This window comes from Hippopotamus amphibius, chromosome 12, assembly GCF_030028045.1.
Source record: "Hippopotamus amphibius kiboko isolate mHipAmp2 chromosome 12, mHipAmp2.hap2, whole genome shotgun sequence".
Lineage (NCBI taxonomy): Eukaryota > Metazoa > Chordata > Mammalia > Artiodactyla > Hippopotamidae > Hippopotamus > Hippopotamus amphibius.
This window is the reverse complement of record NC_080197.1, coordinates 31,181,351-31,200,172: the sequence shown is the minus strand read 5'-3', so window position 1 is coordinate 31,200,172 and position 18,822 is coordinate 31,181,351. Positions and strand designations below refer to the sequence as shown.

Genomic DNA, 18,822 nt, shown 5'->3' with positions numbered 1-18,822 from the left:
AAGAATGGGAAGCATTCTAGGACGATCACTGAGGAGTACAGGGTAAAAGTTTTGATCAGTCAATGCTGTTTGTGTTCCTAACCTGAGCCTGAGGATGTCTGATCTTATCCAGGCCTGTGATGATATCTGTTATTTATTAAGCACTTAGCCTAATGCTTGGCACTTAGTCTTACGTGCATCAGCTTGTTGAATCTTCACAACAGAATTTGGAGGTTGGGAGGACTTCCCTGGCGGTGCAGTGGTTAAGAATCCGCCTGCCAATGCAGGGAACATGGGTTTGAGCCCTGGTCCGGGAAGATCCCACATGCCGTGAAGCAACTAAGCCCGTGTGCCACAACTACTAGAGCTAATGCACTGCAACTGCTGAAGACTGTGAGCTTGGAGCCCATGCTCTGCAACAAAAGAAGCCACCGCACTGAGAAGCCTGAGCACCGCAACAAAGACTAACCCCTGCTCGCCACAAATAGAGAAAGCCCGGACGCAGTCACCAAGACCTAATGCAGCCAAAAACAAACAAACAAATAAATAATAAGTAAATCTTAAAAAAAAAGAGAATTTGGAGGTTGGGTTTATGTGGCTCATTTTCCAGACACAGTCAGTGGTAGACCTGCATGATCTACCTACCTCATCTGCCCAACTGTGATCCTGGGCCTTTCTTTACATTTTCCAAGCTAATACTGCATTGAAGAATAAATTATGTGGCACAGTACTGCAGAGAGCTGTCTTTAATAGAAATCCTCAGCACTCAAAACCAATCCCAACTTACAGAACTGGATGGCACCCACCTACCTGGTAATTTTGCCCTTGAAGATTGTATTTCAGTTTTTGTTCCCTGTGAACACTGGGGTGGATGTACCTTTTCGAATTAGAGTTTTGTCTTTACCAAATATATATCCAGGAGTGGGATTGCTGGATCATATGGTAACTCAATGTTTAGTTTTTTAAGGAAACTCCATACTATTCTCCATAGTGGCTGCACCAATTTACATTCTCACAAATAGTTTAGGAGGGTTCCCTCTTCTCCATACCCTCTTCAGCATTTATTATTTGTAGACTTTTTGATGATGGCCATTCTGACAGGTGTGAGGTGATACTTGATTGTAATTTTGATTTTCATTTCTCTAATAATTAGTGATGCTGAGCATCTTTCATGTGCTTGTTGGTCATCTGTATGTCTTGGGAAAATGTCTATTTAGGTCTTCTGCCCATTTTTTTGATTGGGTTATTTGTTTTTTTTGATATTGAGCTGTGTGAACTGTTTGTGTATTTTGGAAATTAATCTCTTGTTGGCTGCATTGCTTGCAAATATTTTCTCCCATTCCATAGGTTGTCTTTTCCTTTTGTTTATGGTTTCCTCTGCTGTGCAAAAGCTTTTAAGTTTAATTAGATCCCATTTGTTTATTTCTGCTTTTGTTTACATTACTCTAGGAAATGAATCCAAAAAACTATTCTGTGATTTATGTCAAAGAGTGTTCTGCCTATGTTTTTCTCTAGGTGCTTTATAGTATCTGGTCTTACATTTAGGTCTTTAATCCATTTTGAGTTTATTTTTGTATATGGCATTAGAGAATATTCTAATTTCATTCTTTTACATGTAGCTGTCCAGTTTTCCCAGCACCACTTATTGAAGAGACTGTCTTTTCTCCATTGTATATTCTTGCCATCTTTGTCATAGATTAATTGACCATAAGAGTGTGGGTTTATTTCTGGGCTTTCTACCCTGTTCCATTGATCTATATGTCTGTTTTTGTGCCAGTATCATACTATTTTGATTATTGTAGCTTTGTAGTATAGTCTGGATTCAGGGAGCATGATTCTTCCAGCTCTGTTTTTCTTTCTTAAGATTGTTTTGGCTATTCAGGGTCTTTTTTTTTTTTCATACAAATTAAAAAATGTTCTAGTTCTGTGAAAAATGCCACTGGTAATTTGATAGGGACTGCATTGAATCTGGAGATTACCTTGGGTAGTATGGTCATTTAAACAATATTGATTCTTTCAATCCAAGAACACTGTATATCTTTCCATCTGTTTGTATCATCTTTAATTTCTTTCATCAGCATCTTATACTTTTTGAAATATAGGTCTTTTGCCTGTTTAGATAGGTTTATTCCTAGGTATTTTACTCTTTTCGATATGATGGTAAATAACCTAAGATCACTTTAAATTAAATTTTCCACTTGAGCTTTTTTTTTTTTGAACACACAGCTGGTGTGGGGATTTTGACTCTGTGTGAAGGTTGCCTTGTGGATATAAATTCTCAAAGGGAATTTTTGTCCTCTTCTTTCTCCTGAGGTCAAGAGAGACAAATGTCCCTTTCTGCATGGCAGGTTTATTTCTTACTGTCCCTTATACAAAGCATGTGGAACTTTGGTTCCCCAGCTTTGGGTGGGGCTCTACAAAGCATATCTGAATTGAGGATCAGCAGTGTAGTGGATGCTGTTGGTACCCTGTCCAGGTCCCTACTGGCTGGTGCATCACTCCCAGTTTCTGTGAGTGTGTGAGTCATGGGTTGATCAGGTGTCCCCCTTGATCTTTAGCAAAAGTGTCTTCCTACTTATGTGGTTCTGTGTATAGTGGAGCTCTTTAAGGACATTGAGCATGTAGATTATTAGAAACGAAGGATCAGCCTGCAAAAATAGTGTCTGACAGAAAAATTCAGTGTCTGTTTCATTTGCTGCCAGTAAGGAATACACAGACAAACTAAGGTAATATCAGTAAGATACCAGTTATATTTCTCTGGATAAATTATTAAATAGTTCAAATCTAAATTATTTGAACTAGAAATAGTTCAAATCATTCTCAGATGAGCTGAGGAAAGAAAGACAGAGAGGAAGGAAGGAAAGAAGGAAGGAAGAGTGGTCTTCATGCTTTATAACTCCTGGGTAGGCTGAGTAGCAAAGCTTTAAGACGGAATGAGCTGAAAGATCAAACCTGAGAATGCAGAGATGAAAGCACCCTCTAGAGGATTTCTAATGACATGTCCCAGCTGTAAAGCCACACCACATGAACATCCCTCCTCTGTTACCCACGCCTTCTTCCTCTACCCATCTCCCTAGTTCACCTAGTTTCCTGTTGCTTGATGGTCCCAGGAGCCACCATTAACGAATCCTCTGACGGATGTATTTCAAAAAAGCTTTAGAATTTTCTTGATAGAGATCTGATAACTATTTGAATTAGGAAATCTCCTGTTAAAACATGTCCAAAAATTCATCAATAGATGGAGCCTAATTTCCTTCTCTTTGAGTGTAAGCTAGACTTAGTGACTCCATTCTAATGAATGGATGCTGGTGGAATCGATAGTGTAATTTCTGAGAACAGGTTATAAGAAGCATTGTGGCTTCCTCCTTGCTTTCTCTCAGATCACTGGCTCTGGGGAGATATCAGCTGCTGTGTTGTGAGGTCACCCAAGCAGCCCTATGAAGAGGTCCATGTGGAGAGTAATAAGTCTGTGGATAGCCAGCAAGGAACCGAAGGCTCCTGCCAACAGCCATGAGTGAGCCATCTGTGAGCATATCTTCCAGCCGCATGAAATCTTCTGATGACTGTAGCCCTGCCTCAGAGCTTTTTTCTTTTAAGATTTTTATCATTTATTTATTTAATTTATTTATTTTTGGCTGCATTGGGTCTTCGTTGCTGTGTGCAGGCTGTCTCCAGTTGCGGTGAGTGGGGGCTACTCTTCGTTGCGGTTCACTGGCTTCTCATTGCAGTGGCTTCTCTTGTTAGGAGCACAGGCTCTAGGTGCGCGAGCGTCAGTAGTTGTGGCACATGGGCCCAGTAGTTGTGGCTTGCGGGCTCTAGAGTACAGGCTCAGTAGTTGTGACGCAAGGACTTAGTTGCTCCGCGGCATGTGGGATCTTCCTGATCCTGGACCAGGGCTCGAACCCATGTCCCCTGCATTGGCAGGCAGATTCTTAACCACTGCGCCACCAGGGAAATCCCCTGCCTCAGATCTTGACTGCAATTTGCAGAACCAGAACTGCCCAGTGAAGCCAATCCCAAATTCTTGACCCACAGAAACTGTGTGAGATAATAAATGTTTATTGTTTTAAGCTGTTAGGTTTTGGGATAATTTGTTATGCAACAACAGATAACAAATACATTCCTTCACATAAAATTATGCATCATCAAAACAGGATAATTTGTCTGTGTTTGTGATGTGTAGGGATATTGGTCAACCTTGGAAGCCTGAGGGTAACCACTGGGAGTTCTGGACTGTGACAGGCACCCTGCAGATACTTGCCCCTCGCTGGCAAGGCCTCCTCAGTGGTCTGGCCTCCAGGGCCGATGCCCCCATGAGACTTCTGCACAGAACCAGGATGTGACACACAGCATCGCCAGAGACGAGGCTCTGCACTCCACCCTTTGCAAAACTACCCCCAAACCATGGTCCGTGTCCCTTTATAATAAACAATCAAATTCCTTTTAGAATTTCCTGCATGAGAAAGATTCTTCTGCCCTGAGCAATATTTTATTTCCTTCAATTAGATAAGAAGAAGCACGCTGCTCTCTCTCCTTGCCTTGCTGCCAGGGAGGCTCCCACACATTTCTGGTGCTTGGTGGCATCAGCTCCCCTCCGGCTAGTTTCTGGGGAATCACCATCTTCCCATTCACCAAAGCTGGACTTCAGTTTATTTAGTTTCATCTTCATCGGCTTCTTGAACCTTTTATTTACACTGTCTCACCTTCTTTGGATGGAGGTAGTTGTCAGAAAGGTGGGTCCTTCTGCAACCTCCTCCCAGTTGGTGGAGCTGGCAGAAAGCTGTCCCAACATGGGCTCAGTGCAAAAAGTCTATGATGGCAGTCACAGCCCTGCCCGATCTTCCCAAGTCTGGAGCTGAGGGAAACCGCTGTGAGTGCAAGGTCCAGAGCTGCCTGAGCCAGGATACTGGGAAGGGCAGTTAGTGGCGGGAAGGCTCAGATCTTCTAAAAGGTGGATGGAGCCACTGTCCTCCTGTTTTGGTAGCTAAAGGGACTGAGATTGAGTAATCAAGGTTCCCACATTCAATGAGAGGAGCGAGAATGTGCGCCTTGTGTGAGGAGAGAGGAAGAGAGAACGATTTGGGGTTGGGGTGAGGCGGTGGGGGCCTGAGGATCAGCCCCAGGACCGTACTCCGTTAGTCCCAGCTGTCAGTGGGAAGGTCTCTGAGCACTCTTTCCAGAGGCTGACCTCCAAGGACGCGCCTGAGGCTGGGCTTGGCCAGAGTCTGGTCTGACGCCAGGGGGCTGAGATACAGGGAGGTGCTGGGAGGCAGGTGGCATAGTCCTGCCAGCAGAACTGGAGGCCCCAGGGCCCTGCGCCTTCTGGTCCAGGGCCTGGCTTTGGCCAGCAGAGTGATGTGCAGTCCCTGGAAAATGAACAAGACAAGAATGAGCATGTGGGAGATTTCCCTACAGTTTCCTGGTGCTCTCTGGAGCTGCCCTGCACTGTGGGTAGATTTCAGCCCTATTTGGTGATCTGAGAATGATCAAATCACCCTCAGGCATCTAGGAACACCTTGGCCTAGTCTTGGCATAAGCAGCTGTGTTGGAGAAGTATGATCTGCTGGCTGGAGAACTAGACTTTGAACGCTGGCCTCAGGCTAGAGTCTCTGAGCCTGGTTTTCTTGAGAATAAAATTGGAGCAATAATAACAGCCTCACAGGTGGAAACTGTTTGGATCAACCCCAGGATGGTGCTGCTGCGAATCAGATCCATTTCCAGCTCTTTCACTCACTCGTTTCCCTCCCTCCTTTAACTCTGAGTTGGGGACAATTACTGGCTTGTTCTTTACCAAACCCAGTTCCGGGCACATAGAAATAGACTGTTTCCAGCGTGGCTGGTATGGCCTGTGGATGAAGTCCAGGCTTTGATGGGCACTGTGTCCATGTGTGACCTCTAGGCTCTACCCCGTCCCAGCTTGATGCCGGTAGAGCCACAGGACAGACAGAGCCAGGGTTCCCCGCGCATCACTGTAACCAAGCAGGACCCTATGAGGCCTTCCCAGGACAGCTCCTTCCCCCATATCCTGTGCTTTAGCTCCTCTCTGAAGTACCTAGATAACAACATTTGAAGCACATTTCCTGAGTTGTTTTATAGATGTGAAAACCTCCTACCAAATGGAAGATGTTAACTACATGAGGACCGTGAGCACATAGCCCCAGGTCTCCTGCAGCCTAAGGACTGATCATGTTAATCCCTGTGATACCCCGTGTTACCCCACCACCAGCCAATCAAATTGTGCACGAGCTGCTCACATCCCTGCGACCCCCTTCCCTCACCTGGCTTTTAAAAATGCTTTACTGAAACCCTCTGGGGAGCTCAGGCCTTTTAGGGCATGAGCCACCCGTCTCCTTGCATGACCCTGCAATAAACCTTTTTCTGCTCCAAACTCCGTTGTTTTGGTTTGTTTGGCCTCACTGTGCATTCGGCATGTTGCAGCAAAAATAGAAATGAGACTTTTCTTAATAGAAATGAGACTTTTCTTTTCTGATTAAACAAGGAAAATAAAGAAACAATGACCAGGCTGAGGAAACAGCATAAACAGGCCTGAAAGAGTTAAGCAATCTTGGTTATTCTTTAGCTGTTACTGCTAACAAACACTTGTACCTAGACTTGTCCTTCACAAAGCTAAGCAAAGCTAATTACTCTCTGACTCTATATGAATTGTACTCTTCCCCTGGCCTTCTCCCCCTACACTCCCTGGTAGCACTCTACATTTCAAAAAGAAGGTCACAGGTGATAATTTCAGGGACACCAGACCTGGTTGTTGAGCCACCTGATGCCAGCTTTGGCTATAAATTTGCAGAAGAACAGATAAAAAAGGCAAGACCTTCATTAATTTGAGCCTGGAGACCATGAGCTCCAGAATATAAACTTCTCTCTATTCCTCCTCTCTACTCCCCAGGGAGTGGGGCACAGTTCCTGAGGTGCTAGCCCACTGTGTTCCCTCTTTGCCTGGCTAAGAATAAAGCTACTCTTTCTCATTTCTCCAAAACCCTATTTCCATATATCTTTTCAGCATCATTGCACAGAGAGCCAATACTTTGGCCTCAGGCACATGAACTTGCCCTAACATCACCACTTGGGAAGAAAGTGGCCACCAAGTGGAAATACCTAATTTGGACTTTATCAAGTGAGAAATAAAGTTTGATTGTGTTTGAGCCATTAGCTGTTTTAGGCCTGTTTGTTACACATCAGTGTAATTCTAGTAAATATTTCAAGAAAGAGAAGCTAAATGAGGATAGTGATAGAGGCTATTGGAGTTTTTCAGGGAAAGATTAACCATCTTCCTCAGCTCTCCCCCACAGCCTAGTCCCACTGATGTGTTCAGGTAACTCCTTCATTAAAAAAAAAAAGTCAAATACTGTAATATTGACTTAACCAACATAAAATGGAAAGACAGAGCTTTAGGTCTGTAATAAAAAATTCAGATTTGGAGAGGGGCAAACTTTAGATCAGCAGCCAGTAGAGAAAGGAGGAGAAGGGAGTGAGTAAGGTGGACAGGAACATTGGGACTGTGGGTGAGGCAGGAGATCGATGCCCTTCCCCCCCACCCTGCCCCGGGTAAGCAGCTGGAGTTTGTTCCCTGTGGACAGAAACTCCAAAATACCAATAGCGGGACAATTGAGAGAGGAGGCTGGGCTCTACCCAGATAAGCGATAAAAGACCACGTATTTCTCATTCTTGAAGTCGAAGAGACCTTCCAGACTAGAAAGCTCCTTGGAGGTCAAAAGGGGAGTGATGTCAAGGCTACCCATAGGCCTCTTCACTGGAATCCATCTTGGCTGAGAGATGCCCGCGGAGGATCCTGAGATATGCCAAACAGACTCAGAACCAGGCAAATCAAAATGATTGGCCAAAGGAAACCGGAAGAAATGCCCCGTATAAGTGATTCAAACCACCACGAGGGCACGACTCTCTCTGTACTGTACTGTTTTTCCTCCAAATAAACACTTTACTTGTTTCACTACTTTCTGTCTTTGTGGGAATTCTTTTCTGCAAAGCTGAAGGGCCAAGGCCTTGTCACTGGCCACTGGTCTAGTGGCTAGGATTCGGTGCCCTCACTGCTGTGACCCAACCTCAGTCTCTGGCCGAGAGCCAAAACCCTGCTTCAAGCCGCTGCAGGCCAAGGCCATGCGAGCTCATGGGGACATGAATGGACCACTGTCAACCAGTGTAGGTTTCTTGCTTTCTCACGGAAAACGTTTTATAAACCTATTTTATTCCTTCCATTGCTGTCCAAATATGTCCGTTCCATTTTTGTCTTGTTTTTGTTGGTGATATGACAACATAATATCACATTTACGTCACTTCCTGTCCTGTGTGGAAAAATTAGGTGAATTCAAACACTTTCTTCAGGGACTTCCCTGGTGGTCCAGCGGGTAAGACTCTACACTCCCAATGCAAGGATCCCGGGTTCGATCCCTGGTCCGGGAACTGGATCCTGCACGTATGCTGCAACTGAGAGTTTGCATGCTGCAACTGAGACCCCACACAGCCAAAATAGATAAATAAACAATTAAAACAGAACACAAAAAACCCTGAAACACTTTTTTCAGCTCCACAAGTGCCAGCCATTTGCTCTTCTGCATTTCATCTCTGAACTAGGCTTCCAAGCTATCAATGGACTGCAGCTGATCTTGCTGACAAGAACATCTGTAGCTTTGAAATGCCTGCCATACATTTTGGAGACTCACCAGGAATAGGTTCTATGTTGACACAGGCCTCACGTCCTCTTTTTGCAACATCTACCTGTTTATGGCTTCTTTTAATATTTGTTGCTATTCCAATATCACCAGTGTTAGTTAGGGATACACACAGGTGCCCTTTCTTCTCCTGTTCTGCTTCCACCATCACTCTCTGCACTCTTGGATCTCGAGAACTGACTGTCATCCTCAGGGAAATGCTGCTCCGGGCTTAAATTCTTCTTGTCTGTTTCCTAGAGTCCTGCCTACATGTTATAAGGGCATCAAATAAATGATAAGTAATTTCTGTTCTAAAAATTCTAACTCCTTGAGATGAAGCGAGAGAGTAGCACAGACATATGTATACTACCAACTGTAAAATAGTCAGTGGGAAGTTGTTGTATAACAAAGGGAGTCCAACTCAAGGATGGAAGATGCCTTAGAGGACTGGGGCAGGGAGGGTGGCGGGGACTCGAGGGGGGGTAGTCAAGGAAGGGAGGGAATACGGGGATATGTGTATAAAAACAGATGATTGAACCTGGTGTACCCCCCCCAAAAAAAAAAAAATTCTAACTCCTAAACTCTGAGACATTTCTTGTGCATCTCATTCAATTCCCATAGCAAAGGTCAAAATTTTCGCATACTGGCACTTTAATTTTGACACGGGGACACTCCTTGGAAAATGGGATCAGCTCAGAGATGCTAAGCTGATCCTTTCAATTTGACCTTTCCTCACTCCGTAGGTAGAGATGGTCTGTGATTACTCCCCTTGGAAGCTCTGTGACACCTTCTTTGGAATGTGTGTGGCCTTTTCTCACCCTGTTACTCTAGCTATTTCAATGCCACTCTTTTTTTTTTTTTAAGCTGTTTATATCCAACCACTCTTTTTTAAGAGAATACAAACTGGTTCTGGTGGGAGTAGTGGCTGCTGGATGCAAATCTTCCTATTTCTCCTCCTAAAGAAAACACTTAAAATGACACAGAAAACAAATACCTCCTCCATCCCTGGCAGCTGTGATCCATGTCAACTGACCTCAGAGCATCTTAAAGGGACCTGGGTGGGACACGAATTGTGCTCCTATGTTGGGTTAAGTAGCTGCATATTAAGAGGATATAACATGAGAAATGACAGACTCAGGAGTGTGAAAGACAAAGAAGACAAAGTCATTTCACAAACGAAGACAAAATGATGAAGAACCATCACCATAGAAAATGTGGTGAGAGACTCAGGGGATAGAAATTAGGGAAGTAACCCTGGTATTTCCCCAGTTTACAGACATTCCTCCTCACCCCACCAGCTCCCTTATGTTGGTTCTCTGTGCCAGGAAGTCATTGAAGCACTTCACAGGCACTTCCATCTCATTTGTACCACCCCGCAGGGCTGCCTACGATTCACTCCTGTTTTAATTTGCCCAACTTCACACCACTAATAATTGCCAGAATTCTGATTTCAGTCCCAGATGCATCTAATTTCACAGCATTTGCTCTTTACACTTTCCCATGTGGCCTCGTAAAAAGTAACCAGCGTGAAATAGAATTTACCTTCTTTGGTGAGCTGGGTGGCATTTTTTGAGTTGCCTTTAGCTGTGTCCTCCAAATCTCTGGCTGTGGCTCTGCCTTTGACAGACTTGTGGCTCTTTTCAACTTCGCGGAGCTGCAGGAAAAAAAGAATGGTCGGTCCTGGCCAGGGAAATGGGTGTTGAGTTTCTCAGCCCAGGATGGTGAGATCTAGAGGCCAGCTACCTTAAATCACTGGTTCTTGTCCTCACCGCTGGCTGGAGAGGGCACCTGGGACTCAGGTTTGCAGAGCATTTGTAGGAACATCTGGCCAGGGGAGGACAGAACCTCTGCCAATACTGTATTTCAATGGTTTTCTATACCTGGGCAGGAGGACAGTGAGAGTGACAGAAGGAAGTGTGGTTGGGAACTGGCAGCGAGGCTGTTGAGATTAAGGAGGGTTAGGGTCCAGCCTTTACCGTGTGTAGGAGGCAGGGGTGGGGGCTGGGAGAGCGGAAGAGGCAGTCAGGGTGTCAGCCGATGCTGAGAGAGGCTGCCCCCGTGTGGAGGGGACTTAAGAGACTCCTTAGGCAGGCCATGGGGCAAAAGCACCATGCGGTTGTGACAACGCTATTTTCTTTAGTATTTCTTTTTCTTTTTTTTTTTTTTTGGCGCACGGGCTTAGTTGCTCCGCGGCATGTGGGATCTTCCTGGAGCTGGGATCGAACCCGTGACCTCTGCATTGGCAGGCGGATCCTTAACCACTGCGCCGCCTAGGAAGCCCTAGTATTTCTACTATGAGTTTTAATCTGTAGGAATTATTGTGGGTACTGGTTTTATCATGTATGAACACTGGTTTAATCCATTGAATTTCTCCTATTCTTTAGCAACCGCTCAAAATTTGTCATCACGGTTATGTATTCCCAAATATCCTCAGAATATAAATGCGTGTCACTGAATCTCTCAAGGCTGCTTCCTGCCATACAGATCATTTGGGGTTTGGTTTATAAGAAAGCCATTTAAAGAATGCAACTGGGCTCAAAGAGCAAATTAGCGAAAGAAACCAAAAACATAACATCTTTTTGAATAAAAATTCCCAACAGACTCACCGCTTGGATTTTCTTTCTCAGCTGGGCATTAGCTCGGGAAAGGCTTTTGGAAACTGAGTTCAGGTAGTAGATAGCCAGGCTGCAAGAGAAAAGCATGCTCTGGGGGGTACTGTGATCTTGGAAAATGACAAGAGCTGGATGCCTTACCCCAGGAATCATGGCAGGCTTCCTGGAATAGGTGACCAGGCTTTGCCTCTGGGCAGGGTCGAGGGAGGTCTTACCACCCCAAATTCCCCAGTTAACGTCAACAAGGTCTTGGACATCCGTGTTCTCTCTCTACTTTATTGAACACATTTCTAGTTCTCAGAGTGTTTAATAAAGGTTAGCTGAAGGAATCAGTCTTCTTCTGGGAAACCTGAAGAGCCAGGGGAGAGGCAGAGTTTCTCATCTGCAGAAGCGGCTGGTTGTGTTTCCTGGGTACCTGGCCTGTGCCGGGCTCTGTGCCATGCGCATCCCACTCCACATTCCACTGGTTCTGATGAAACCTTGTGAAGAAGAAAGGATGACTCCCATCTTTACAGGTCAGCATCCTGGAATGCAGAGAGGTTAAGCCATTTGCCCAAGGCCATCCTATCTATTAGCTCTTGTGGGCAACCACATTTGATGCCAAAGCCCTTTCCACAATCTTCAAGTGCTGAGAGAGGAGAGAGAGGTGCTAAGTGACCTGCTCCAAGTTTGCCTAGAAACACAACTGCATAGACCCCAAAGTCCTCTGCCCACGGTGCACTGATGCGAATATCTGTCCTGGGCTTGTGGTTTTCAGAGTCCAGCCCCCACTGGCTGACTGGGTGGCTAGGTGTCCTTCAAGGCTATAGCCTGGGCTTCCCTTTCACAGGACCTAGGATTTGGGGCTAAGACCTGAGGGGGGAGGGGCCCACAAAAGCCTGGGATGCCTCCTGGACTGATTACTCCAACAGCCCGTCCTTATCTGTCACTTTTCTTCGTGCATTTCAAGCTCCAGCTGCTCCAGCTTGGGTCTTCCAATCCTTGCCCTCGGGGTGGGGCCACCCTGAGCCACTTCAGCAGAGTCCTCGAGCTCTCTTGTAGACAGAAGGGAGGAAACACATCGCCTTTGGCAGAGCTGTGGGTCACAGGCTCTCCCATGAGCCTCCTGAAGTAAAGACTCAGAGGACTGTGGGCGACGAGAGGCCAGAAGGAGAACAGGCGAAGGGACCACCATCTGTTAGAAGGGCGCCCACGAGGCCTCGCCTTCTCTCCTAATTCACAGCCCATTTGTTAGGGAGGAATCGGAGATCAGAGATGATCAAAAGCTCCTGGGTGACTCTGTTGCTCCTGAGGCTGTTTCTAAGCTTAGTGTTTCCCGTGCTGCCTGCAAGGTCAGGTTTGGTATCTGGGTTCCAGAATTCCCTCAGGCGGTGGTCACTACCATGTCAGCCCTCCCTCACATGAGGACTAGAAGCAGAGGATGTTTGAAGTTGAGGATGTAAGGAAAAACACCTATTTTGGAGAGCAATTCAGCGCTGTCTACAAAGATTGAAGAAACACATCTACGACCCAGCAATTCCACTTCTAGAAGACTCTAACATGCGCACAAGGAGACATATATAAGCAGCATATTTGCAATAGCAAGAAAGTGGAAACAACCTATCTCTATGCAGAGCAATGGTTATGTTGTGGTTTATTTATACAAATGATATAAGAAAATTTCACATACTGAGGTACAGGGAAGTCATTCTGGTTTATACTGAGTTAACTTGAATTTTATGCTAAGACAGCCTGTTTGTGGCCTATCAAGCATACATTGTAGGGACTTCCCTGGTGGCACAGTGGTTAAGAATCTGCCTGCCAGTGCAGGGGACAAGGGTTCTATCCCTGGTCTGGGAAGAGCCCACAGGCCGCAGAGCAACTAAGCCCATGTGCCACAATTGAAACAGGAGGGAAGGGTGCAGGGCATAACCTTTGAAAGGATGACATAGCCCGAGGACATGACATAAACTGATGAGAACAAAATGGGTCCAAGATGGAGGACAAGTCGACTACCAGGCGCCATGACAGTTCCAAGGCTGACTATTAGGATCAAAAAGTGGGTGGTGGCCCAATTCCTGGAAATCCCCGTCCCTTCCTGAAATAGCTGGAATGCTCCTCCCACTCATTAGCATATGAAATTACCCACCCCTATAAAAACTGAGGACCGCATACCCTGGTGTTTTTTTTTTTTTTTTTTTGGTTAGGGAAAAATGTAATTGTTTTACAAAGGATTAGACAAAAGAAAAATAAACCAGAGGCAGCTTTTTATGTTGTTGAAACATCAAAGAAGAGGATCCCAGCCAACCTCATGACATGATTTATTTTGTCATTAAAGGAATGGTGCTCTCAGGACTTCCCTGGTGGTCCAGTGGTTAAGACTTTGCCTTCCAATGCAGGGAGTGGGGGTTCAATCTCTGGTCGAGGAGCTAAGATCCCACATGCTAGAATCTTTTGAGAAGATTCAAAAATGTTTTCTAGAACCTTTCTGGACCCATTGAATCAGAATCTCTTCAGAAGAAGCCAAGCGTTGCTATTTTCAAAATCTTCCCAGTTGATTCTATTGTGCAGGCTCTGTTCTTTCCAAAGTTAACAATGCCATCTTGGTCTTTGGATTTTATTGTTCTCTATTCTATGGCAAAACTTGTTCAATAAACTTTTTTAGTCCCTCATATTTTCTTTGTCAGTTGACACTTTTAGATTAAGCTTTTAATAAGCTTAAACATGCTTGTTCCAAACATGCTTGTTCCTCATTAAACAACTTTCATAGAATGCATAGGCTTGCTGCCAGAGATATTTTACTTTACTATGGTTAAGAAAAGGAGCAGAATTATATTCTAACTCATCAGCATAGAGCTGGAGATGACTGCTGAGATGATGAGAGAGATTTTTTTTTGCACCACTTTATTATTATCATTCTGGGGGGGCAATATTACAAATGTTCAAGAATGGACGCACGTTGTTTTATTGTTTGTTTGTTTTCTGTTTTTTTTTTTTGGCCACACCCCGCAGCATGTGGGATCTTATTTTGTCACCTTCTGAGATGGCCCACACTCTGTGGAGTATGTTTCTCTCTAAATAAATTCACGTCTTACTTATCACTTTGTCTCTCACTGAATTCTTTCTGCAATGAGATATCAAGAACTTGAGCTCCATTAAGTCCTGAAACCAGGTATGTGATCTCAGTTGGAAGACCTTGGGTTTTGGCCAGGTTTGAGTCCCAGCCTCGTGGGTTCAGTGTCCCAGTTGAAGTTTTGGCTGGGTTTGAGTCCTGGCACGTGGGTTCAAGTCCCAATCTGAGGTGCATGGTTTCACAACTACTGAGCCTGAGCTCTAGAGCCTGTGCGCCACAACTACTGAAGCCTGCACGCCTAGAGTCCATGCTCTGCAACAAGAGAAGCCACCACAATGAGAAGCCCACACCCCTCAACGAACAGTAGCCCCCACTGCCACAACTAGAGAAAACCTGCACGATTAACAAAGACCCAATGCAGCCAACAACAACAACAACAACAAAAGCATACATTGTACCTCTGCTTTTTTTTTTTTTTTTGGCCTCTCAGCTTGCAGGATCTCAGTTCCCCAACCAGTGATTGAACCCAGGCCATGGCAGTGAAAGTCTAGAGTCCTAACCACTAAACCCGGGAACCGGGCCACCAGGGCACTCCCATATCTGGTTTAATTATGAAAGAAAAGGGAGCATTGACCAGAAGTAAAGAATATCCATGTGAAAAATAAAGATTGTGTCTCCTTTCCTAGGATTCCAATGCTGGGACTCCTTTGATGATAAGACTCCCTTCCCAGGTGCCAAGGCCATACTGACTCACTGTGTACATGCCGATCTGTTTTTGTTTTTTGTGAAACCTTGAAGGAACGTATCCCTGATTCGTTTAATGTTCTTTGCTCTGACAAGATATAAAACTGCTGAAAACCATGCTTCTCTGGAGCAACTTCTCAGAGTCACCAAAGAGGGTGTCTTCTGGACTATTGTCCTCAGTTTGGCTCAAATAAAATTCTTTTCTATTCCTATGATCGATTATTTATTGATTGTTTTTGCAACACAGTGGAACACAGTAGAGCCATGCAAATGTTTGCTCGTGAATCCACACAAAAAAGTCCCCCAAACACAATGTGAGTGAGGAAAGCTGTGTAGCCTGAACCAGTCATGAAAGAACTCAGAAAACAATAGTACATACACGTGATTAAATGGTCCATTTTGGAAATGATTAAAACTAACCCAAAGATGGTCACTTTTGGAGAGGGAGCGCGAGAGAAAGATTGAGTGGGGCTTGAAGTGTAACGTTTCTTTCTTTTAAAAAGAGAGATCGATCTGAAGCAAATATTGCTAAGTGTCAACATCTGTTTACTCTTGTGATCTTATATATGGTTGTCTGCACATTTCCGTATGTTAGGAATATTTCACAACTTCCTGCCCTGTTCCTTTCTTGAGCGTTCATTGTTTGCCCCCTGCGCCCCAGGCATGGGGCTGGTGTTGGGGATATGGAGACCACCAAGCCCACCCACATCTTCAGTCTGTGAGAGGGATGGCAACAGATGCACTGAACGCTCTAGTGCACGGGGTGCTCTGCAGAGAAGCTCCACGGGCCCAGCTGGGGGCAGGTTGCATCAGGCCTCAGCTTTCTCGGGGTGGGGGTGGGAGTGGGGGTGGGGGGTGGGGGTCTTTGATATTTCCAGTGGACGTTTTGGAAGGTGTTGCAGACACTGGCAGTACTCACCTTATTCTTTGGGCCCTATCTTCAGGGTGCTACCGGAAAGACTGACAGCTGCCAGTGCCTGAAACTCCCCCGACCCCGGTCCCTGAAACCATTCTGCCCGGGAATTAACTAATGCCTCTGCCCTGCCGCATGTCCCAGCAGCACTCAACCAGTGACCGATGGGAACCGGTCTGCAAATACCCCGATCCCGCCCCATTGAGCAGGATAAGTCAGAGGCTCACTGTTTCTCAGAACTCCCAGCAGGATTAAAGTCATCCCAGGGGTGAGACTGCACCTTCCCGTCCCTTCTCTGTCTTATTCCCTACACACACCGCCAGCCCCCCATCCTGCCCCAATAAATTACTTGCATTTAAATCTTTGTCTGAGGATGTACTTCCGGGAAATCCAGATTGAGAGGGTGAGAAAGAAGGACCTACCAAAGAAGTCTCAACTGCAAGGGGAGGTTTCCACGAGGCAGAGCCATGGCCCCTGGCGAACTTACAACATCAGCAGGATGGCTGGAATGATTAGGCCTGGATTGGCGAGGAAAGCAAAGATCTTGCCCAGGAAGGTTGGGAAATCATTTTCGACTGTCTCTTGGATGACGTCATACATTCTGTTTTTCCCGCTGGAAAGAGGAGAGGATACATTATAGCATTCTATAAAGCTCATGTGGCATAAACAACTGTGTCCATACCCTGGAGGGCCCAGGTCACCACTGACCACTGCTCTTCTGGAAGAACAGAGCTCTTCTCCACAGGCACTGCAGTGGAAAAAGCCCCACGAGGGGCTGCCCTGTAGGTGGGGGCTTAGGGCTGGCTGCCTTAGCACCCTGTTTCCCCAGCTTCAAGTCCTCAGTGCCTCACAACCTCTCAGACTACCTTGGTCTCCTGTACCTGGCACTTTCCTCAGCAAGATGAAAATGGGTGTTCTCCTATAGTCTCATGGGAGAAAATGGCCTGTGATGTAGCTACGAGACCAACATAGAGCTTTCTCTGGGCCCCTGGACCTGGAGGCAGCTCTCCAGAGACCGTTGTGATGGATAGCCTCATGGTGATTCAAAAATACCTACAATCAGTCTTCAGATGAGAATTCCAGGGGATAGGATTGCCTAGGGCAGGCTCCTGAACAGTTCACAACAGTAATATTGATTTTCTTCGAATACCTAAGAGCCACTATGGAGACTGCCTTCCACAAATACCTGCCCGGAAATTACTGGTTGCTCCTGGCTTTTGGTTGGTAGTTTTGGTGCCAAGAACTGGAATTCATGGTTTGAAATTCCTGATTTAAATCCTTGCTCCTCCATTTATTAGCTGTGGGACACCACGGACAATTTACTTACTTTCTGCCTGTATTCATAGCCTCACTCTCCCCACTAGAGCTGTACTGTCCAATGTGGTTATTAAAATTAAATTAAAAATTCAGTTTCTTAGTCACACACTTCAAGTGCTTAGTAGTCATGTGACTAATAGCTACTATATTTGAGGAGCAGATATGGATTTTTTCCCTTCATATAGAAAGTTCTATTGGATAGTGCTGCAAAGGTTTGATATCTTTGGGCAAGATACTGAAAAATTCTCTGCCCTGGTTTCCTCATCTGTATAATACAGTACAATAATAAAATAGTATAAGATGGTGTTATAATAACAGCATTTTCCTCAGAAGATTGTTTAGAGGACATAGACATGAATTCACATAAAATATTGAGTATGTGACTGTCAAATTATAAGTCCCCTCCAAAATGTTGCATCTAGAAGCTTCACTTTTCTCTTATGTGTCAATCAGGGGTTGGCAAACAATGGCCCATGGACCAAGTTCGGCTTGCTACCTGTTTTTTTAAGACCTGTGAGTTAAGAATGGTTTTCACATTTTTAAATAATTGGAAAAATATCAAAAGAAGAGTAGTATTTCGTGACACCTAAAGATTGAAGTATGAAATTCAAACTTCAGTGTCTGTAAATGTTTCAGTGGAACACAGCCACGCTCATTTATTTATGTATCGTCTATGGTTGTTTTTGTGCTATAACAGCAGAGATGAGTAGTTGTGTTAGTGAACATCTGCGGCCATTTCGATGCTTAGCACTGTTGCAGAGCACACTACAGATTGCAATGATGCAGTTATAACATGACAGCATTTCAAGTGCCACGCATATCACCATATTATAACATGTAATTTACTATTACTATTATTATTTGGCTGTGCCCTGCAGGATCTTAGTTCCCTGACCAGGGACTGAACCCACACACTCAGCAGTGAAAGTGCAGAGTCCTCACCACTGGACAGCCAGGAAATCCTTATTATTTTTTAAATTACCAGTGAATACTTATCTTGTAAAAACAAGAAAATAAAAGTGGACTTCAAATGTGACGCTTCAGTCACAATAGAATGTGGATTATTTTGTCACTGAATTAAGACGTATTAGATGATGTGTTAGTTTTCAGTGACTACTGTGTAACCATTTACCACATGGGAGGCTTAAAACAATACAAATTATTTTCTTACAGTTCTGGAGCCCCAAAAGTTTGAAATGGATTCATTGGACTGAAACCAAGGTGTTGGCAGGGCTGCTCTCCCTTCAGAAGGAGGCTCTAGGGAAGAATCTGTTTCCTTTCATTTTTTCAGCTTTTAGAGCTTCATTCCCCGCATTCCTCGGCTCATGGCCCCTTCCTCTATCTTCAAAGCTAGCAGCACAGAATCTTCAAATCTCTTTCTTCTTTCAAGGTCACATCACTTACTGCTCTTCTGTAATCAAATCTCCCTTTGCCTCCCTCTAATAACGACATTTGTGATTTAGGGCCCATCTGGGTAATTCAGACAGTCTCCCCATCTGAACATCCTTAATCAGATAAGCA

At 44.9% G+C, this 18,822-nt stretch overlaps 1 protein-coding gene across 1 annotated transcript in view; it reads right to left on the bottom strand.

Moving 5' to 3' along the window:
- Positions 1-5,127: 5,127 nt before the first annotated feature.
- TMC2 (transmembrane channel like 2) overlaps positions 5,128-18,822 on the bottom strand; it is a 75,298-nt gene continuing 61,603 nt past the window's right edge. Inside the window, exons 17-20 of the mRNA XM_057701696.1 lie at positions 16,472-16,597; positions 11,270-11,348; positions 10,206-10,317; positions 5,128-5,345 (exon numbers count right to left, since the gene is read on the bottom strand). Coding sequence (XP_057557679.1) covers positions 5,128-5,345; positions 10,206-10,317; positions 11,270-11,348; positions 16,472-16,597 — 535 coding nt within the window. The remainder of the gene's footprint in view (positions 5,346-10,205; positions 10,318-11,269; positions 11,349-16,471; positions 16,598-18,822) is intronic.